The following is a 22,709-nucleotide window of genomic DNA, read 5'->3' as shown; positions in this document are numbered from 1 at the left end:
ACCACTTGTCTACCAAGTCCTAAGAGAATCAAAATAAGTGATTTAATAATGTAAAATTTCTTTTTAAATTCTTCAGAATTACATAATTCGAAAAAGAAGTAAGATACTTTGATCAACATTGAAGGGCATACAAAGGAAGATATTTGTCTTTATTATACCCATACATACACTTCAGAAAATTTATAGTCACTAAAAAAGATAAAAGAATGCATATATGTAACTGCAGGGAAAATGATATGATAAGAACTCTAAATATAGTACAACTCAAATTCTATTTGTTATCAGAAATGGGAGATGTATTGAACCAGGTATATCCAGGAAGGGTGGTTTGATGGTGTAACATTCAATGTGAGTTTTGGAAGATAAGATTTGACAAGAATAGGAGAATAAGAAGTGAGCAATGACTCTAAGTTTCAGAGAATGAGTAACCAGCAAGATATAGGTAACTCTTTTGGAAATAAGGAATATAAGCGAGTTTTGGAGTTTTGGATTTTGTAGTAACACCAAGAAATCTGAGTAAAAATGTCTAGGAAGTGAGAATAGTCATGATTGGAAACTAATGAAGAAGCAGCATCACAGTGATACTCGAAGCTATATGAGTGAACAGCTTCTGAGGAAGACTACAAAAGTCAAAGGAAAAAGGTTAAATATTGATCTCTTAACCTGCAAGCTGGAGTCCTCTAGCAGTGGAGCAAATCACCAGCAAAAGAAAATGATTAAAAGATTTAAAGCCATGAATTCTGAGGCCCCTGTGTGACCTAACACAATAAGCGATTGCACAGGGGGGATTTCCAAAGGACAACAGATTTTCTTTCGGTGAACCTTTTCTTGTAAATCTGAGTTTGTTCCAGGAAAAAAAAATAATTACATAGTAACATCATTGCTCCTTTCCCATCACCTCAAAGTCACTCCTTAACTTCTAAAATGTGAAAAGACAATTTAACACTCTAGTGATACAATACATACCACCCTTAAACATACTTGATTATACTTTAAGAATTTAATTTTTAAGTAAAATGTTATTTTACCATATTCAGAACATATGTTGCAAGGTTTGCAGCATGTTTAATATTCTTTACTGTAATTATAAGAACAAATCTCCAATATAATGAATGTCATTGAAGAAATGTCACCTTAGTTTGCCAATTTTGTGGAAACTGTCCAGTATAGGAAGTGAGGTTATGCTGCATTTGAATAATTCAATTTAGGTTATTGGTTTTCAACTTCTGAGTAATAAAATTATCACAATTTATCAACTTAAAACAATACCCATTAATTATCTTAGTTTGTGTGTGTCAGAAATATGGGTATAATTTTGCTGAGATTTTTGCTCTGGGGCTCCCAAGACTGCAGTCAAGGTGTTAGGCTAGGGTTGCAGTTTCAGCTAAGGTCAGGGTCATCTTCCAAGCTCATGTGGTAGTTGGCAGAATTCATTTTCTTGCAGCTTTAGAACTCGTGGTTACTTCTTTCTTCTAAGCCAGCAAGGAAGTATCTCTTTAACCTCAGGGAGTCTCTCTTTTAAAGGGCTCAGCCGATTATGTCAGCCTCATTAAATATAATCTCTTTTGATTAACTCAAAGTCAACTAATTAGGGGTCTTAATTATGTCTGCAATATCCTTTACCATTGCCATGTCACATAAAATAATCATGAGAGTCATACCCTCTCTGACCTAGAAGCAAGGATATAGCACCTAGTATAATGCCTTTCCTATTTTTTAAAAATGTATTTTAGTTTGACATCATTTCAGGCTTAATGAAAAATTGCAAAAAAAGATACTATGAAGTGTTGTATAGTCTTCAACCCAATTCTCAAATGTCCATGTATATATTTCTCCTATGCTTTCACACGTGTGAGTGCTCTCTCCTTTCCTTACTTTCTCCCCTCTGTATATTTACACATACACATATATACACACAAATATGTACATACATATAGCTTTTCAGAACCACTTGAGAGAAAATTGAAGATATGATGTTTCTCTACCAGTACATGCCCCTAAATACTTCAGTGTGTATTTCCAATGAATGTAGTCATTATTTTACATGATCAAATTATAGTTTTAAAATAAGGATATTACTATTTATACAGTACTGCTAACTAACCTCCAGTTCTTACCTGATTTTTGCCAATTGTCCCAATAGCATCTAGAAAATCTAGGATTATTTATTGCATTTAGTCATCATATCCTTTCAGTTGTTGTTGTTTTTTTTTTTTTTTAATCTGGAATGGTTCCTGAGTCTTTATTTCATGAAAGTGACACTTGTGGGGTAGTTTAGGCCAGTAATTTTGTAGAATCTCCTTCAATTTGGGTTCAGCTGATATTTCTCATGATTATGTTGATTATATATTTTTGGTAGGAACTCCAAAATTTTTCTCAAGGATCCTTTATAGAATTAGAACTTTTTTTGTAAAGGAGTTATCAGAATCTAAAATAAAAAATGTATTCCCTCAAATAAATATTCCTATAAACAATTCACAAGCCCAGAGTTTCTTAAAATTATAATTGACCCTTTCCTAACACTGAGCCATTTAGAAAAGATTCTTTATAAAGTCCCAAGATTCCTAGCTGGTAAATTATAAATGTTTCTCATCTGAGGAAGTGTCTAAAAATTGTTGAGAGAAGTAAACTGTCTAAGAATAGCATCCACTTCTTATCTAGCAATCAAAGGAGAAAACTATGATACAGAATTGAGGCATTTTCCTTAGGAAAATTAGTTTCAGTATTTCCACTGTAAACTTTCTGAGTTCCAGTATTTTCATCAATAAACAAGGTTAAAAATGGGACTTTTCTGAGGATCATATGAGACAGTGCATACAAAGGACCTACATATTCCTTGGTATGTAGTATATGTTTAATAAATGTTTATATTTTCCCCTTATAGTCTCCCTCCAGCTAAACTATATCAATGAATACTTACTAGTTAAAAAGTAACTATTTTGCCTATTTGAGTTTTACTTTTGTAGTTTAACATATATTTTGAAAAAGCTTCAACATCTAAGAATTAAGTTCAAATTAGAAGATAATTATGCTTCAATATCTTATAGTAACTCTGCAGATGCTGTACAAGCTAAAATCTTCAAAAGTGTTTGAAAAACAGAAGGTAGGAGAAGGAAAACAAACATGCGAAATTGTAGAGGAAGATCCATATGCCATTCAGATGATTTACTGGTGTCCAGAAAGCAGAATATTATGTGTTTCAGGAGTATCTGCATATGTCATAATTTATAAATTCAGCAGACATGAAATTACAACAGAAATAGCGGTAAGTCATTTAAAATTTAACTTTACACTTAAAGTTATTAAAAGAAAGCAATTAATATAGTTTTTTTAGTACTTGGTATGTTTTTAAGCTACAAAGACTGCAGAATGTGGCCAATAATCCAATTCATAGGATTACAAATTAATGTTGTTACATAGTATAACCTATTAAAAAAGTTTGACTTAAAATGACAAAAACAGTTCTCTGTCAAATCTTAATATTATTAAATAGGATGGATTATGTATATTTTTATAGTTATCGATTTGTTTTATGTTTAAATGTTAAATTAATGCAAGCTTTGTTCTATACTTTTATTACATTTTTAAGTTTATCTTTTTTATCAAGTAATTAACATATGTTTATTTCTCAACTACAAGAAGATTATTTTTAATGATTTTCTATATAGCAACATTTTCTAACAAGATGGAAATAATCATGGGGTTGACTTACCTAATCTTAATTTTTAAACTAATAATTTAATTATACGAAGTAGTGAGGCTCTTCTGGGACAAATCTAAATTACAGTAACTGTAGATAATGGACCTTTACTACCCAGTCCATTTTGCTATTTTATCACAAAATAAAAATTTTATATTAAAGGCCTACTAAAGATTATCTACGAAACACCCGTATATAACTGTTTTTACCTTAATAACTAAAATATTAACCTTTTAAAGTGTATTAATATATACCAAGCTTTGGAGTCAGATAAGCCTAGGTTTTAATTTTGACTTTACCAGTGAATTTCTATGTGACTCTGAGCAAGTCACAAGACTCCATTCGTCAGTAGTAGAGTCTGAGTAAGATTTAGTTTCATCACCTATATAATTTTCTGTGTACATAAAATGAGAACTAATAATACACTAGAAATGAAAATGCCTATTTTATAGGGTTCTTGTGATGATTATATAAAGTCATTAATATAGTTTAAATGTAGTAAGCACTCAGTAATTAATGATTGTTGTCATTAGAGGTTTTTTGTAGTTGTAAGAAAATTATGACAATCATTTTGATAATATTGCTATATTCACCATCCCACAGTAATTTTTTTGGTAAACAATTGTTTTCAATCTCAAAAATGCTGGGCTTTACATTGTAAAGCATATGTTTGTTATTAAATAAATTTAAAGCATTGAATGCAAAATAAAGAATTTTGGGTTTTGGATCACGTTTTTATTTTAATATAAATTGTCATGCTTTTCATAAGCAATCCTGACCAAGCTAATGAAATTAAACAAGAGCTAAGCTAATGAAACAAACTAATAGAAATATGAAATTTAGTTTTGAAAATTTTTACCAAGTTAAAATCAAAATTGAAGGAATGTTTTTTAAAACTAAAATGACTATACAAATAACAATTTATAAACACATACATATATGCATACAATTTAATTTCTTTCATTGGAGTAAACATGACTCATTTCTCCATTTTTATTATATAGGGAATTATAATTTATACTTTATCTTAAAGAATATGTATTATATAAAAACTTTATCTCCACTGGTAGGTATTTTTCTTATACTTCTAAAGAATTAAATATTTTACATTTTTGTGAATGTCATTGAATATTTTATATAATTCACTATTTAATTCAGTTTGGGATATCTCAGCTTTACTATAAATTGAACTTATTAATCAGAAAAAATAATGAATAATTACCAAAGTTATCCATTTTAATGAGATTATTTATTATGATGATTTAGACTAAAGTAAACCTGATTTTTTTGTTTAAGTCATTAGAGGTACGACTTCAGTATGATGTTGAAGATATCATTACCCCGGAACCTGAAACAAGCCCTCCATTTCCAGATCTTTCATCCCAGCTTCCTTCTTCAAGGAGTCTTTCTGGGAGCACTAACACTGTGGGTAGTGAAGGAGTAACAAAGGACAGTATCCCATGCCTCAAGTAAGAATTGCTACCAAATTTTAAAACAATTTTACATATTAATCATATAATTCTTTAGAACTATGCCAAATAAAATCATTCTTCTTTCTTATTAAGTTGTCGTTAAGCGATCTATAGTACACCATGGGCTACTCCTGCCTTTTCTTTGAACATCCCTGGAAAGGGCATAGTATTTTCATCCTTCACTTGCTAATTTATATATTTCCTTCTCAAAAGATCCCTAAAAAGACATGGCATAACTGTTGGCAGGGTACAAACATGGCCACTTGCCTGGTAGTTCCCAAATGAAAAGGTATGTTTAAGGAATTTTGTTAGCCTTCTTGGAATCAAAAAGAAAACCAAATTTACTATTTACTATAAGAATATTATGTTAGAAAAAAAGAATCTCATGATTGCCGGAATATTACATAATATGTCTTTCTCTTTTTTAACTGATGCTATTTGGTAATAAATTATATTCTCTCAGTATTAAACAAAGTTTAGTGTCATATTAAATAAAATTTATAGTTAATTAAGCCCATAGTGATATTTATCTTAATTTTATGTTTTTTAGTAATTGGTTATAAAAGAATGCAGTTTCTTTAAATTACTACTTATTGCTGCTTCGTCATAAAACCAAATGTTTTCAGTATCACCTGGTTGGAGAATTGAGCCTACACAAGGAATTTCTTTGAGCCTATATGAAAACATCTTAATCTGCTAAAAGAACTTTAGACAACTAGTTTCCTCATTTTTAAAATTAAATTTATTGTGGTGACATTGTTTCAAGTCATACAGCTTTCAAATTATATAGGTTTCAAGTGTACAATTCAATAATACATCATGTGTATATTGCATTGTGTGTTCGCCAAAGTTAAATTTCCTTCCGTTACCATATGTTTCATCCCCTTTACCGTTATCTACCTCCCCTTCTCCCCTCTTTCCCTCTGGTAATCACTAAACTGTTTCTGTGACATTTTATTTGTTTGTCTTGTACATTTGTTAATTTCAGTTCTTTTTATATCCTACATATGGTTCTAAACTTTTTCTGACTTATTTTGCTTAGCATGAAAATCTCAAGATCCATTCATGTTGTTGCAAATGGCAGTATTTCATCTTTTCTTATGGCCGAGTAATATTCTATTGAATATACATATCACATCTTTTTTAAATCATCTACCAAAGGGCTAGTTTCCTCATTTCTTATGAAAACACTTATGGAAAATTTAAGGATAAAATTTCAGAAGCAAAATCAATTTACCACACAATTAGCAGTTGTTATAGTTTTGTAATCATTATTTTTCCTCCGTAATTTTTTCTTGTGAAGTAAATAAAGAAAATAAAGCAGGAATTACTGGGAGGAAATTATACAAACAGGAAACATCATCATAAAATTTTAGCAAATGGAAAACTTTCATAATGTTATATATTTAATTTTTCCTTCATATCACTTTGCTTCATTTAATTAGTTTCTGTTAAAATGAAAACTAGAAAGAGAAGAAAAAGCTTAACAAAGCTGAAGAAGGAAGCATAGTCTGGTATGTTTGTTAACTAAGAAGACCCATGTTAAAGTGTGAGTTCTCCAAGACCTAAATATTTTTTTATAAAATTAAAAGTTTTTTTAAATTAAATTTATTATAGTGACATTGGTTAATAAAATTTTATAGGTTTCAAGTGTGCAATTCAATAATACGTCATATGTGCATTGCATTATTAATTCGTCACACAAAGTTAAATTTCCTTCTGTCACCATATATCTGACTCCCTTTACCCTTATCTACTCCCCTTTCCTTCTGGTAACTACTAGATTCTTGTCTGTGTCTATGAGTTTTTGTTTGTCTTGCTCATTTTTTTACTTTCATTTTTTTAAAAGATGGGGATAAAAAAAAAAAAAAACAATGAAAACACCAAAAATCCCATGATGGAAATGAAGTAAGCAGTAATAGTGTTACAGCATAACAAAAGCATTTAATGTTGACTTGAGAAGTAGTAGACATCTTAAGGATAATCAAGAGAACCAAAAGGAAAAAATTAGTATACTCCTATATAATGTTTATAAGGTCCTAGGAAACAAGCAACAGAATTGATCTAAGTATATTATTCTATGAATTATTGCATTATATTACAATTGATTTTTGAATTGCATAAAGTTCATGCTTTGATAAATGATATATTGGCATCCATCCCTAAATCACTTTTCCATTGTTGAATTTAAATTACCATATACATTAGCTGATAAATAAGCATTTCAACAAGTCAACTTTATTTTTAAGCAATATTATAGTTCTTATCATTGTACACATATATGTGCAATTACTGATTTTTTTATTTATTTTTTTGCCTTTGTGTATAAAATAAGTGGTATTATAGGCCCAAAAATATGAGTTTGAAACAAAAGTTAGATGAGGGAGTTAGCTTAAGAATACCTGGTGGAATAGTGTTTTAGGTAGAAGCTAGAGCAAAGGCCTTAAAGTACTTGGCATATAATGAGGTCAATGTAACTAGAACAAAGGGAACAAGGTGGGCATTATTAGAGAGGGTAGTAGGAGATGAAGTCAGATGGACAATAGAAAACCAATTTATAGGCCATTGTAAAGATCTTGGCTTTTATTCCTAACGAAATGAAGAGTCATTGTAGGGTTTTGAAGAGAGAAGTGACATGATCAGACTTAAATTTTAAGTTGATCACTTTGGTAGCTATGGTGAAAATGGATTTTGAGATGGGAGTGAAGAATAGAAGCCAGGAGACCAGTAAGGAGGCTGATTGCACCTAACTAGAGATGGCGTTGAGGGTTGGTAAATGTAGCAAATATAAATATAGGATGCCCATTTAAATTTGAATTTCAGATAAAAAAAAAAACATTATTTAGTATCAGTATATCCCAAATATTGCATGGGATAAATATATATATAGTAAAAAAAAAAAAAAAGCAAAGCTTATCTAAAATTCAGATCTAAATGGATATGCAATATCTTTGTCAACTATAACTAGGATGGTAGCGATAGAGAAGTAAAAAGTGGTCATATTCTGAATTCATATTTTGAAGATAGCCCCATGAGCATTTGACAACTGATTGGATGTGGGATATGAGAGAAGGATATTAGTCAAGAATGATTTAAGTTTTTTTTTAAACTTAATTGGAAGGATAGGAATTGCTATCAACTAGAATAGAGAATGGCACAGGTAAGCAAATTGAAATGGAAAGAGCAGGAATTCAGATTTTGGATATGTTGGAATCTTACATTGGGTGGTAGATTAATGCAAGAAATATTTCTTAAGAAAAATAAATAGAAATAATTTAAAATACTATTCTCTAAAGAAAAAAAAAAAGAAGTGATAAAGACCAGATGAAGTTGTGGACCTGGCTGACTGAACAGCTACTTAAAAAACTAAGCAATCACAGGAGGCTTTGTGTATTTTGAGAAAGCTAGACAACTTTGTCCACCTGCATACTGCCCTTAATGCCTGGTGTTATATATTTCTGTAGGAAGATTCTATGTAAATTATGAAGATAAGCACGAACATATGAAGTAGAACTCCTTTTTCTCTTTTTTTTTCTAGTGTTAAGACACGACCAGTGCGGATGCCTCCAGGGTATCAAGCAGAACTTGTAATTCAGTTGGTGTGGGTGGATGGTGAACCTCCCCAGCAGATTACTAGTCTTGCTGTAAGCTCAGCGTATGGAATGTAAGTAGCTAATTTGTATTATTTATCTAATATGTTTGATATATTTAGATATTTTCTTTAAAACGCTAAGGGAATTTCTGAAAATGGAAAGAAGCCCTTAACTGGATTTTTATTAGATTAAAATGGTATAAGAAAGATCATAATTTAAATATAAACTATGGTTATTTCTTTCTTGATGTCAAACTTGTGATAATGTTTTCACTTTTAATGTTAAGTTGTTATTACACTTGTACTTTATATACTTCTACACTTTTTTTTTTTTGGTTTTGTTTGTTTTGCTTGATTGGGTTTTCTATCATTTTTCTCCATGTGTTTCATTTTGAATGCTAGAATCAGATTCTTTGGGATTCAAATCCTAATTTTGCTTCTTTCAAGTTTTAGGATCTTAGAAGTTACTTAAATTTCTGTGCTTTATTTCCTTATCTGTAAAATGAGGACAATATGTTATTGAGAGGATTAAATATATTAATACATATAAATTGTATCTTTTAGGTTCAAAGCAGGATACACATGACATATTACAGATAGGATAATTTGAGGAGCTTTTAATAAATGGATTAGTTATCTAGGATATAGAGAAACAATATGAGATAGTATAATATCCCAGGGCTAGAAACCACACAAGATAGTGTAATGTCCACAGTGCTTTATAACCACCTGAGAATAACTCCAAGACATAGTTAATCATTATCACATTTTATTTACTTAAATATGAAGTAAATCACTAATAGATTGATCTTACCTAACAAATACAAAAACTGAATTTATATATAAGAAAAAGGGAAAAGCAGAGAAAGAAAAACCACAGATACTTTCTAAATGATGAACTTTGTATTTTCATTGAGTAAGAGGTAATGAGACCAGTCAGGGTATTTGCTCTTGGAAATCTTTATGAATCATCAATTAAACCAGTTTTGGTTATTTATGGCTTCTCCAGATGATCTTAGCTGTTTAATTTATGACATATATGTAAAAGACATTTTTTTCGGTATTATATTTATTATCATTTGGGAATACTGCCATCTGAGTTATGCCAGATCTTTACCATTTTCTTCTTAGAATTTATCTTTTACACTCTTTTGATCAAACTCAGCCCCCAGGTTCTCATGCACTTTATGAAGCAGATTATTAAATAATGCCCAGGATAATGCTTTGTAGCAACAGTTAAATACCTGGGTATTAGATATCGAAGAAGCAGAAAAACATAAGGATAATCATAATTTTTATAAAAAAAAAATTGGAAACAACTTACTGTCCAATATTCTAGTTGAACTAAATCTAAAATGGGAGAATAAGTCCTAAAGATCAATGTAATTGAGTTTAGCTAGCTGAGTAGCTCCATTTTCCCATGATTATTGATTATTCTACTCTTTTGAAGAATTTACCAAGTGGCAACTGTTAACTTAGACACTGTGCAGGGTCTGAGATTGTTTTCCCTCTCTTATAAGCTAGTAGACTGCCACACTTTTATTTGTACCTATCTTGACAGAAAACTGGTCTTTGGGTCAGAAACAAAGATAGCTTATTATTGACAACAAAAACAGCAGCTAGAGCAATACCTTACATCAGTTCCCTGAGCCTCAGTCCCAACAGAATAACATGGTAAGGAACAGATTGGTACCTGCATGTGACACCTGTGGTGTTACAAGGGAAGAACTCCAAGTTTTAAAAACTCAGATCTGAAAATAGGTCTGCTGGTGACCTCTCTGTCCTTCAATCTGGAGAGACACCACCTCTATACTCTGGAGCATAAGTAAATTTTCTCTGGGGAAGAAAAAGGAGAAAGCTTTATCTTTTCTTTGTTTTCCAAATTATTCTCACATCATTTTTTTTGAATTAACTATGTTTTTTGTTTTTTCTGATTACAGTCGAAATACAATATTATATTAGTTCAGGTTTACAACAAGTGATTAGACATTTGTATAACTTATGATCATCCCAACAAATCTAGTACTTATCTGACACCACACAGTTATTACAATATTATTGACTATATTCCCTATGCTGTACTTTACATCACTGTGACTCTTTCGTAACTATCAATTTGTACTTCTTAACCCCTTTTTCACTTAGCCCCTCAATGCTTCTTCCATCTGGCAGTCATCAGTTTGTTCTCTACCTATGAGTCTCTTTCTGTTTGGTTTGTTCATTTATATTCTTTAGTTTCCACATATAATTCAGACCATTGGTCATCATCTGTCTGACTTATTTCACTCAGCATGACACTCTCTAGACCCATTCATGTTGTCACAAGTGGCAAAATTTCATTCTTTTTTATGGCTGAGTAATATTTCATTCTAAATATGTACCATTTCTTTATCCATTTGTCTATTGATGGATACTTGGTTGCTTTCATATCTTGGCTAAATAATGCTGCAATGAACATAGGGGTACATATGTCTTTTCAAATTAGTGTTTTGGATTTCTTCAAATAAATATCTAGAAGTGGAATTGCTGGGTCATATTTTAACTTTGTTTTTAATTTTTCGAGGAACTTCCATACTGTTTTTCATAGTGGCCACACTAATTTGCAATCCCACACACAGTACACGAGGGTTCCCTTTTTTACACATTCCTGCCAACATGGGTTGCTTGTTGATTTATTGATGATAGCCATTCTGACAGGTATGAGGTTATATATCATTGCAGTTTTAATTTGCATTTTTCTGATGCTTAGTGATATTGGCCATCTGTTTGTCCTTTTGAAGAAACGTCTTTTCATGTCCTCCACCCATTTTTTCATTGGATTTTTTTTTTTTGGTGTTGAAATTGTGAAGTTTCTTATATGTTTTGTATATTAAACCTTTAATGAATGTATTGTTGGCAAATGTGTACTCCCCTTACATTGGTTGTCTTTTCATTTTGTTGATGGTTTCCTTCATTGTATAAAAAGTTTTAGTTTGAGGTAGTCCTATTTTTCTTTTATTTCCCTTGCCTGGGGAGACATATTTAAAGAATACTGCTAAGGGCAATGTCAAAGAGTTTACTGCCTTTGTTTTTTGTAGGAAATTTCTTGTTTGGAGTTTTACATTTAAGTCTTTAATCCATTTTGAATTTTTCTACTCTGCATTTGCTAGACTTATATACCTAGTTCCTTTGCCAGGTTGGGGAAATTTTCAGTCTTTATTACTTTAAATCAGTTTTCAATCTTTTGTTCTCTTTTTATTCTGGTACCCCTGTGATGCAAATGTTGGTACACTTGATCTTGTTTCAGAGATCCCTTAAACTATCCTCATTTTTTTTAGATTTTTTTTTGCTTTTTGTTTTGATTGGGTGTTCTCAATTACCTTTTCTTCCAGATCATTGCTTTGATCCTCTGTTTCATCTAATTGATGTTGACGCCCTCTAATGTTGATGCCCTCTAATGTATTCTTCATTTCAGTTATTGTACTCTTCATTTCTGATTGGTAATTTTTATGGTTCCTATTTCTTTGTTAAGGTTCTCATTGAGTTCGTCTGTTCTTACACTTAGTTCATTGAGCATCCTTTTTAAAAAAATTTTGTTTTCAAGTATACAGTACATTGGTTAGACATTTATATAATTTATAAAACAATCCCCCTAATTGCTTTTTCTCTCCTCTGGTTTTCCATCTAGCCAATATATTAACACTAACTGTATTCCCTATGCTGTGCCATTGCGTATCCTTATAACCAGTGTTTTGAACTTCATATCTAGTAGATTGCTTGTCTCCATTTCATTTAGTTCTTTTCTGTAGTTTTGTCCTGGTCTATCATTTTGGATATATTTCTTTGTCTTCTCATTTTGGCCGACTCCTTGTGTTTGTTTCTATGTATTAGGTAGTATTGCTATGTTTCCTGGTCTTAGTAAAGTAGACTTACGTAGTAGGTGTCTTATGGGGCCTATTGATGCAGTCTTCGTCTCCTGATCTGGGTGCTCTAGGTGTGTCACTTGTGTGGGTTCTGTGTGTCCTTCTGTTGTTAATTGAGCCTTGATTGCTATTGGTATGTCAGTGGGAGGGATTGACCCTCAGGCTGACTGGCTATGAGGTCTGACTGTGACAACAGCGGACAAGCTCTTGTGCAGTGGCTGATACCATGGAGTGGGAGGGGCTCTGGTGTCTGTCAAGTCCACACTTCTGTATGTCTTATGTGGAGCTGGTTGTGCATTGCTCTCATGTGGTCTGAAACTGGCCCACAGATATGTTTAGAGCTTCTTGGGGGGGCCTCTGGTGCAAGCCAAAGTCAGCCAGCATTTGTGCCTGGCTTGAGGCCACCTGGTAAGAGCTACAAAGTGATTTGTGGTTGGTCGCTGCTAGAGCTGGGCTTGGGGGATCTTGGGAGAAGCTATGCTGTGAACTGAGCCCAGCTGCCACTTGTACTGGGCTTAGAGCACTTTGGTTGGCACTACAACATGTGCTGAGGCCAGCTGCAACTTGTGCTGGGTTTATGGCCTCTTATTTGAAGCTACATTTCAAGTCAACACTGGCCACAGCTTATGCCAGGCATGAGGCCTCCTGATGAGAGTTACAATGCAAGTTGAAATTGATTGCCACTTGTTCCAGGCTTGGAGCTGTTTTGCAAGAGGTATAGGGTATGCCATGGCCAGCCATTGCTTGTTTTGGGTTTGTGGGCCATCGATAGATTTTAGGAATGTTCGCAGTACAAGTCAAGGCAGGCCATTGGTATAGAAAAACTACTGGAAGCTACTCAGGCCAGGCACACTAATTGGGTGGGGTGGGCTCTCATAGAATCTCTAGGGCAGGGCAAACAGTGTTAGTGACATTAATGGAGAGCTCAGATTTGGTGCCTGCTTGAACCTGCTGGCTGAGTAGGAGGGTTTAACAAAGGAACAATTGTGCCTGCTAATGTCACTCCAGCCCTCACCCTCAAGTTAATCAATTCAGTTCTTCCCATATGTCCCTATCTCCTTTCAAGTTGATGTTCCTGCAAAATCCTGAGCAGGTGAGTTTGTGAGAGAGCGAGTCTATGTGTGGGCCCCTCAAAAGGAACAACTAATACTCCAACACCCTTCTGCCTCACCCAGATGCAATCTCCACTAGTTTCACAACCAGATATTATGGGGACTCCTCTTCCTCAGTCCAGGCTGGGGAGCTTGGTGTGGTGCAGGACCCCTCTATCCACAGGGGGTACTTCCGCAGCCAAGATATCCCTCCCAGTCCTTAATCACCATACTGTGGATGTGGGATCTACCCTTTCTGCATCTCCATCCTTCCTGCCAGTCCCCTCTTGACTGCTGTATACCCTTAGTTATAGGACTTTTGCTCAGCTAGCCATCAGGTGGTTCTCAATGATGGTTGTTTTATAATTTAGGTGTAATTTTGATATGGTCACGGAAGGAGGCCAGCACAGAGTTTAGCTACCCAACCATTTTAACTGGAAAAGAGAAGCATTTATCCTTATGGTCCTGGAATATCTCCAGGGAGGGAGATGCCTCTAAACTTTACTATGATTACAAATAACTTTACTAAGAGGACCCAGACAATGGAGAATGGGGAAGTATACATGGAGAATTATGCAATAATAGCAACACAATGTTGTACCTATTGGACATTATTTAGGAAAAATTTAGGCAATTTGTTTATGTTAGTCTGTGAGCCCCTTAAAGCTTGAATTGTTTTACTTGCCAGTTGAGTGTATGATCAGAAATGAATTGCAGATCTCTTATTTTTGGTTAGAAAGTTTTACAAGAATAGAGATTCTTGTAAGAACTTTTGAAATCTAGTGTCTTGTACTCTTTGGATATAGAACCACGTTGGACTTTTAATAAAATAGGAGTAACTGAGGGTTTTTCTCTGAACTTGAAAAAATAACATAACAAATTTGAGTTGAAAATTGATTTTACTATTTCAGCGTGTGTGTTTTTAAGAGCAAGGACTTTTTTTTTTTTTTACATCGTAACCATTGTACATTAAAAATCAAATCGAACATTGATTCAGTATTGTTATTGAATCAATAGGACATATTCAATTTCTGTATTTATCCCAATAATGTCATTTATACTATTTTTTCCCAGAACAGAATCAAATCCAAGATCTTACATCCTTTTTAGCTTTTAATTTTAATCTCCTTTAATCTGGAGATTACAATTCCTCAGCATTTATTTGTTTTTTCTTATGTTGATATTTTTCAAGAGTACAGACCCTTAATTGGTTTAATGTACTTCAATTTGGAAAGTTTGTCTGATGCATCTTCATGATTGCAGTTAAACATTTTGGAAGGTGTACCACAGAAGAGTGCCTTCCTTAGTTTACCATTTAAAAAGGCATATGATGATGGTTTATCCTAACATTAGTGGTGCTAATTTTGATTGTTTGGTTAAGGTGATGTCCACTAGGTTTCTATAAAGTTATTATTTCCCTTTGTAATTTATGGGAGACTATGAAATTATGTAAACATTTTCCTCTTCAAAGATTCACACATTAGTTTTGGCATCCACTGGTTATTTTCTAACTCTATTATTCCACGTGTATTTATCAATTAGTATTTTACTGGTTAGAGCATAACTTTCTATCCTCTTTAAATATTTTTATATCAGTATGGATTTGTGGATTTCTGTTTTATTCAGTGAGTGAAGATCTATTACTAATATTTATTATCGTGATGCTTTAATTGTCCCGGATTTGGCTATATAGAACCCCACCGAGGCAGCTTCTGTTTACTTTTTATATGTTCCTAGCATTTTTTTTAGCAAGTTCTTCTTATTTTATGGTGCCACATGATGTTCCATGCTTGTCTTATAGATTCCTTAGCCTAGCCCTGAAATTAACTTTTCTAGAGGAATTCTGGTTCATTTTATTGGAGAATGTTTAGAAACCAATATCTGGCACATGCAAATATATATAAATACACAGACACATTCAAATATATGTATGTATATGTATTTGTTTATAAATATATATTTCTGTGTGTATATACATATATTATACATAAATGTATTTGTGTATACTGGTTTCTAAATAACATTTCCAACATATAAAAATATATACAAATATGTGTATGTGTATGTGAATGAAGTGTGTCTAACCTTTTATTGCTTAGAAGCTTACCAGTATATGAATTGGTAACATTCTCCTGTTAATGCACATTTGAGTTATTTCTTTTTTGAAGCTATTATGAATAAAGCTTCTGTGAATATTCTGTACACATTGTTGGGGAAATGTATTTTCATTTCCATCAGTAAATATCTAGGATTGGAATAGCGAGGTAGTAAGATAGGTTTAATTTTTATAAGAAGAAATAGCCCCCAATTTTTCAAAGTGGTTGTATAATTTACATTCCAGCCAACAATATGTGAACATCCAGTTATTCTACATTCTCACCAATAAATTTGTAAGTTGTAAGTCTTCTCAATTTTAGCATTTCCAAAGGGTCTAAAATTGTATCCATTTTTAGCTTAAATTTTTTTCATGACTAATGATGTTCAGCACTTTTTTAATATGTCTGTTGATTTGTAGATATTTTCTTATGGAGTGTCTGTTCATATCTTTTACCCATTTTTTAAAATTATTGAATGCAGGAGTTGTTAAAAGTAAATTCTGTATTCAAGTCTTTTTGTTAAGTATATGTAATACTAATATTTTTGCCCAATCTATGGCTTACTTGTTTTAAATGGTGCCTTTTTATGAGCATATTTTAATTTTGAAGTACCTTATCAGTTTCATAAATGCTTATTGCTTATGTTCTAAGAAAACTTTGCCTACTCCAGGGTTTTTGTTTGTTTGTTTCTCTTCTGTTGTTTGTTTTTTGCCAGAAGTTTTTATGTTTAGATCTATGGTCAATCTCAAATTAATTTTTGAGTGTAATGCGTAACAGTTTTTGTTGTTGTTCCACATATCTTCAGTGTACCAGTATCATTTGATAAAAGGCTTGTTTCCCATTGAATTCTTTTGGTATGGTTGTCAAAAATAAAGTGAAGATCTATTTCTAGAATCTCTACTCCATTAATCTATGTTTCTCTCTATGCCAGTACTCCACTGTCTTAATTAATATAGTTTTGTAGTAAGTCTTAAAAGCATGTATAAGTCCATCACATTTGTTCCACTTTTTCAAAATTGTCCTGGCTGTTCTAGGTCTTTTGAATTTATGTCAGGAATAGAGCTGAGCTGGAGAGAGTTTTGCTGTTAGGTGTCAGAATAGGTGATTAATACAACGGTGAACCAAAATGAAGCTTTAAATCACTTACTTGGATGGTGAAAGCAGGAAGCTGAAACTGTAAAAAGCACCAACTTCCCCCAGTTCTATTTCCCCCCATAGAACAGCACACCAGGTGAGGATCAGGTGAATCAGTGCAGGCAAAGAAGTTTCCTTATGGTTAGGGTTATCCCAAATAAAAGGCTCTGGCAGTGTTTTGGACCCTTAGGTTAGAGGCAGAGGGCAGAGTTAAGAGTGGAAGAATACTGGATACAGAGCCAGAGTGGGGAAAAGTGTCTTCAGAATTCCCCACCTACCCCTGTAAGGAGACCTCAGCAGAGGTGCTTGAAGACTTCTGCATAGGCCTCTGAAAAAGAGACCATGCGATGAATGCAGTAGAGCTAGGAATGCAAACAGGCATTAAGAGCATGACCTGCCAGAGTGGCCTGAATTCTTGACTGCAGCTCCCTTCAGAGACTAAAATGCATTTGCTGTTCACTGAGTTTGATCCTGAGAGGACAGCGTTCTCCCTAGAAGCCTGCCAGGTAAAGCTTTTAAATTACCTATGGACAGACCTGAAAAATCACAGAAAGGTTTTTTAGCCAGGAGCTAGACTCCTCAGTTTCCATATATATTTTAGAATCCACTTCAATTTCATTCAAAAAAAGATTGTGGTCATGTTGACTCAATAGAAGAATTTGGGGAGAATTGGCATGTCAATATTATTGAATCTTCCCATCTATAAACATGGTATAGTGGTCAATATATTTGGCACTTTTAATTTCTTCCAGCAATGTTTGTAAGTTTTACAAGTATTTTTTGTAGTATTTAAAGTATATACTGTTTTTGTATATATTTGTTAAATTTATCCCAAAGTATTTCGTTTTTGTTGATACTATTATAGATGTTATTTTAAGATTCACTTTCCAATTCTTCACTGCTGATATTTAGAAACACTAGTGTTTTTTGTGTATTTAACTTATATCCTTAACCTTAATTCACTTATTGGTCTAGTAGTTGCGTGTGGTTTCCTTAATATTTTCTACATAGACAAGCATGTCTCTATGAATAGAAATCAATTCTACTTTTGATTTTCCACTCTTTATATTTTTTTTCTTGCCACATTGCACTGGTTAGGGCGTTTAGTATAGTACCGAATAGACATTCTAAGAATGGACACTTTGCTTTGTTCCCAACGTTAAGGGGAAAGTATTCAAATTTTCACCATTAAGAATATCAAAAGCTATAGATTTGTCAGAGATTTCTTTGAAATCTAATTTGCTGAAAATTTCTATCATGAATGGTTTGCGGACTCAGTCAAATTCTTTTACCACATTAAGATGATTGTATTATTTTCTCTTTCATTTTGTTACTCTGATGTATTACAATGATTGATTTTCATATAAACTATTGTATTCTTGGGATAAATCACACTTGGTCACAATGTATTGCGCTTTTAAAATATTACCATATATGATATGGCAATGTTTACATTTTTTTAAAACTTTTTAATTACAGTTGACATACAATATTATAGTTTCAGGTGCACAACACAGTGATTATACATTTATATAACTCACAAAGTGATGACCCTGATAAGTCTAGTACCTATCTTATATCATACATAGTTATTACAATATTATTGACTATATTTCCTATGCTGTACTTTACATCCCTGTGATTATTTTTATAACTGACAGTATGTACTTCTTAATCCTGTCTCTTTTTACACTCACATTCCCAACCCCCCTCTCATCTGACAACCATCAATTTGTTCCCTGTATCTATGACTTTGTTTCTGTTTTGTTTATTCATTTATTTTGCTTTTAAATTTCACATCTAAGTAAAATCATATGGAAATTGTCTTCCTCTGATTTATTTCACTTAGCATAATACCCTCGAGGTCCATCCATGTGGGTGCCAATAAGATTCCATTCTTTTTTATAACTAATATTCCATCGTACATATGTACCACCTCTTCTTTATCTATTCACCTATTGAGGAACAGGTAGATTTTATATCTTGGCTATTTTAAATAATGCTGAAATTAACATAGCATATATCTTTTCAAATTAGTGTTTTGGATTTCCTAGGATAAATACCCTGCAATGGAATTGCTGGGTCATGTAATAGTTTTATTTTTAATTATTTGAGGAACCTCCAGACTGTTTTCCATCGTGGCTGCACCAATTTGCAATTCCACCAACAGTGCATGTTGTTTTCCTTTTCTCCACATTCTTGCCAACACTTGTTTGATTTATTGATGATAGCTATTTTAACAGGTACAAGGTGATATCTCATTGTGGTTTTCATTTGCATTTCCTTGATATTTAGTGATGTTGAGTAACTTTTTATGTATCTATCGATTACCTGTATGTCCTCTTTGGAGAAATGGGTCCTATGCCCATTTTTTTAATTGGATTTTTTGAGTGTTAAGTTGTATGAGTTCCTTATATATTTTAGATTATTAACCCCTTATCGGATATCTCATTGATGAATATCTTCTCCCATTCAGTAGGTTGGCTTTTTGTCTTGTTGATGGTTTCCTTCTCTGTACAAAAAGTTTTCAGTTTGCTGTAGTCCCATTTGTTCTTTTTTCCTTTTGTTTCTTTTGCCCTAGGAGACATCTAAAAACAATACTGTTAAGAGCGATGTCTTTACCCCATTGTATATTCCTGCCTCCTTTGTCATAGATTAATTGACCAGATAAGTGTGTCTTTATTTCTGGGCTATTTTGTTCCAATGATTTATGTGTATTTTTATACCAGTATTATGCTGTTTTGATTACTGTAGTCTTGCAGTTTGATATCAGGTAGTGTGATGCCTTCTACTTTCTTTTTTTTTTTCAGGATTGCTTTGGCTATTTGAAAACTTTGGGGGGTCTATATAAATTATAGGATGCTTTGTCCTATTTTGGTGAAAAATGCCATTGTTATTTAGATAGAAATTGTATTGAATCTGCAGATTGCTTTTGATAATATGGACATTTTAATGATTTTAGTTCTTTATATCCATGAACATGGTATATCTTTCCATTTATTTGTAACTTCGGTTTTTCTTCAGTGTCTTATAGTTTTCAGAGTACAGGTCTGTTACCCCTTTGGTTAAATTTATTTCCAGGTATTTTATTCTTTTTTGTTGCAATTGTAAATGGAATTGTTTTCTTAATTTCTCATTATTGGGTTATAAAAATACAACCTATTTCTGAATATTAATTTTTGTATCTTGGTACTAATCTGAATTCATTTATTCTGAAAGTTTTTTGGTGGAATCTTTAGGGTTATCTATATATTGTATCATGTCATCTGCAATATGGCAATGTTTTCTTAGGGTTTTATGAGGAATATTAATTTATTTCTTTGTCAGGTTTTGTATCAGTTTTTAGGCTTCATAAAATTATTTTGAAACATGTTCCCACCTATTTTATTTTCAAAAATTTTTGCATAAGATTGGTATTATTTAATTCATTGATGTTTGACAGAATTAGCCAGCAAAGCTATCTCAGCATAGTTTTCTTTGTGAGAATGTTTTAAATTACAAATTCAAATTTTAAAATATATAAAAGGCCATTCATATTTTCTACTTTCCTTTGTGTCAGCTCTGGCAATTTGTGTTTTTCAAGAATTTTCCCACTAATCTGAAATGTGGAAAAAAAAACAATAAACATAATAATTTAAAATGTTTTTAATAATAGTTTATTTTAGTATAATTTATATAACTTAAAATTTATCCATTAGTGTTTACTATTAAATTATTTTCATAAATTTTCTGAGTTATGCAAAGCAATCAAATTTTAAAACATTTATTACACACCCCCAAAAGGCCCTCCATATTCATTTGTCATCAATTATCATTACTAATACTAGCCTTAGACAACCACTAATTTATTTTCCATCTCTATAGACTTGCCTTTCCTGAACATGTTGCATACGTGGAATAATTTAATATGTAGTTTTTCATTCAGCTGCTTTAACTTAGCATAATGTTCCTGAGGTTCATTTGTGTCATAGAATCTGTCAATACTTTATTCTCTTTTATTGCTAAAACAGTATTCTGCTTTATAGAAATGCCACATTTTATTTTTCCATTTATAAGTCAATGGACATTAAAGCACTAACATAAAGATACAAAATAGAAATATATTTTTAAATATTTGATTTTTCACTTATTTTTTATTTCTATAAGTACTTATATAGCAACATTATTTATAAATGCCAAATAGAAAAGTACTCCATAAGATTTTCAGAGACTTTATAATCTGGACTTTTAATTTCATTTCTAAGTAAATAAATTAATTTTTATATTCAAATATATTTTATACTTATAAAATAGAAAAGTCTATTAATTCTTGTACAATTTTGAAGAGCTAATATACTTTAAGGTAGATGTTGATTAAGAAAGCAAAGATAGGATTAATAAAAATTATTTTTATTATAAATCTCAAATCTTGAAAATATCTGGTTGTTGATAGGTATTTTTATTCAAATTTGCTTTCCAAAATATTGTAAGAAAAAACAAATCTCATCTTTTTTTCCTCAATAAAATCATTCTGTCTTTTTGGTAGGTTAACCAAAGCATCCAATTTTAAAAATCTTTACCTATTCTTTTCTTGCTATCTTTCCAGAACACTCAGGGGGACCAGAGTCTATAACTCTAGCTGTGATTCTCTTAGACTGTCTTTTTGTTAGTAATTTAATTAACTAAGTATTTATTAATATTAAAAATGAGTTTATGTTATATATATGAAATAAATTTCACCAAGTATACAATATGAGTTTTGACAAATATATATGACAAATATAAATCATGTAACCACCAACAAACTAATGATATAAGAAGTATCCATTTTCTCAGAAGATTCCCTTGTGCCCTATTTAATTATCACCCTTCACCCTCTGGTAACACAAAAACACTGATTTGCTTTCTATCATTATAATTTTGCATTTAGTACCATTATATATAGAAGCATAAATTATTTTTTGTTTCCTTTTCCTAAGCAAAATGCTTTTGTGATTCATCCATGTTGTTGTATTTATAGGTTGTTCCTTTTCATTGCTATATAATATTATGTGGACATAAAAATGTTTATTCATTTTCCATTTGATAGAAACCTAGGTTGATACTAGTTTCTGGCTATTATAAATAAATATGTTATTAATATTCAGGTAGAAGCCTTTATATAACATTTGTTTGCATTTTCTCAAGTAAACAAGAGTGGAATTACTGGGTTATATCCCATTTGCTTATAGCCTATTTTATATCATTTTGCAATGTATAAGGGTTTCAGTTATTACATATACTTGTCAGCACTTGGTATTGTCAATTTTATAATATAATCCAGCTGGGTGGGTTCAATGGTATTTAATTTACATATTCCTGGTGACTAATGATTTTCTGCATCTTTCAAGGACTTATTTCACATTTGTGCATTTTGTTTTGTAAAATCTTTTGCCTACTTTTAAAAAATCAAGTTGTCTTATTATTACTCAGAGTTCTTTAACTATTTTAAACAAGATATGTATTTTCCAAATGTTTCCTATTTTCTATGGATTGCCTTCTCATTTTGTTAATAGTATCTTCTGAAGAGAAAAATAATTTTGATGTCATATGGGTTATTTTTTATTTTATAGTTTGTTCTTTTCATGTCCTATTTAACTGTTGCCTATGATTTTCTCCTCATCCATTAATTTTTGTGCATCATGGCAGGTAAAAGTTAAGGCTCAATTTTTCACTTACGGATATCTAATTGTTTCACCACCAT

At 31.9% G+C, this 22,709-nt stretch overlaps 1 protein-coding gene across 7 annotated transcripts in view; it reads left to right on the top strand.

Annotated features, from left to right (window-relative positions):
* STXBP5L (syntaxin binding protein 5 like) overlaps positions 1–22,709 on the top strand; it is a 243,509-nt gene that overhangs the window by 115,417 nt on the left and 105,383 nt on the right. For all 7 annotated transcript variants that reach the window (XM_036218792.1, XM_036218791.1, XM_036218789.1 and 4 more), the window contains 3 exons: positions 3,048–3,265; positions 4,997–5,169; positions 8,711–8,836. In XM_036218792.1, coding sequence (XP_036074685.1) covers positions 3,048–3,265; positions 4,997–5,169; positions 8,711–8,836 — 517 coding nt within the window. The remainder of the gene's footprint in view (positions 1–3,047; positions 3,266–4,996; positions 5,170–8,710; positions 8,837–22,709) is intronic.

This window comes from Rousettus aegyptiacus, unplaced genomic scaffold (genome assembly GCF_014176215.1).
Source record: "Rousettus aegyptiacus isolate mRouAeg1 unplaced genomic scaffold, mRouAeg1.p scaffold_m13_p_4, whole genome shotgun sequence".
NCBI classification, from domain to species: Eukaryota; Metazoa; Chordata; class Mammalia; order Chiroptera; family Pteropodidae; genus Rousettus; species Rousettus aegyptiacus.
This window is presented reverse-complemented; position numbering and strand designations above follow the sequence as displayed.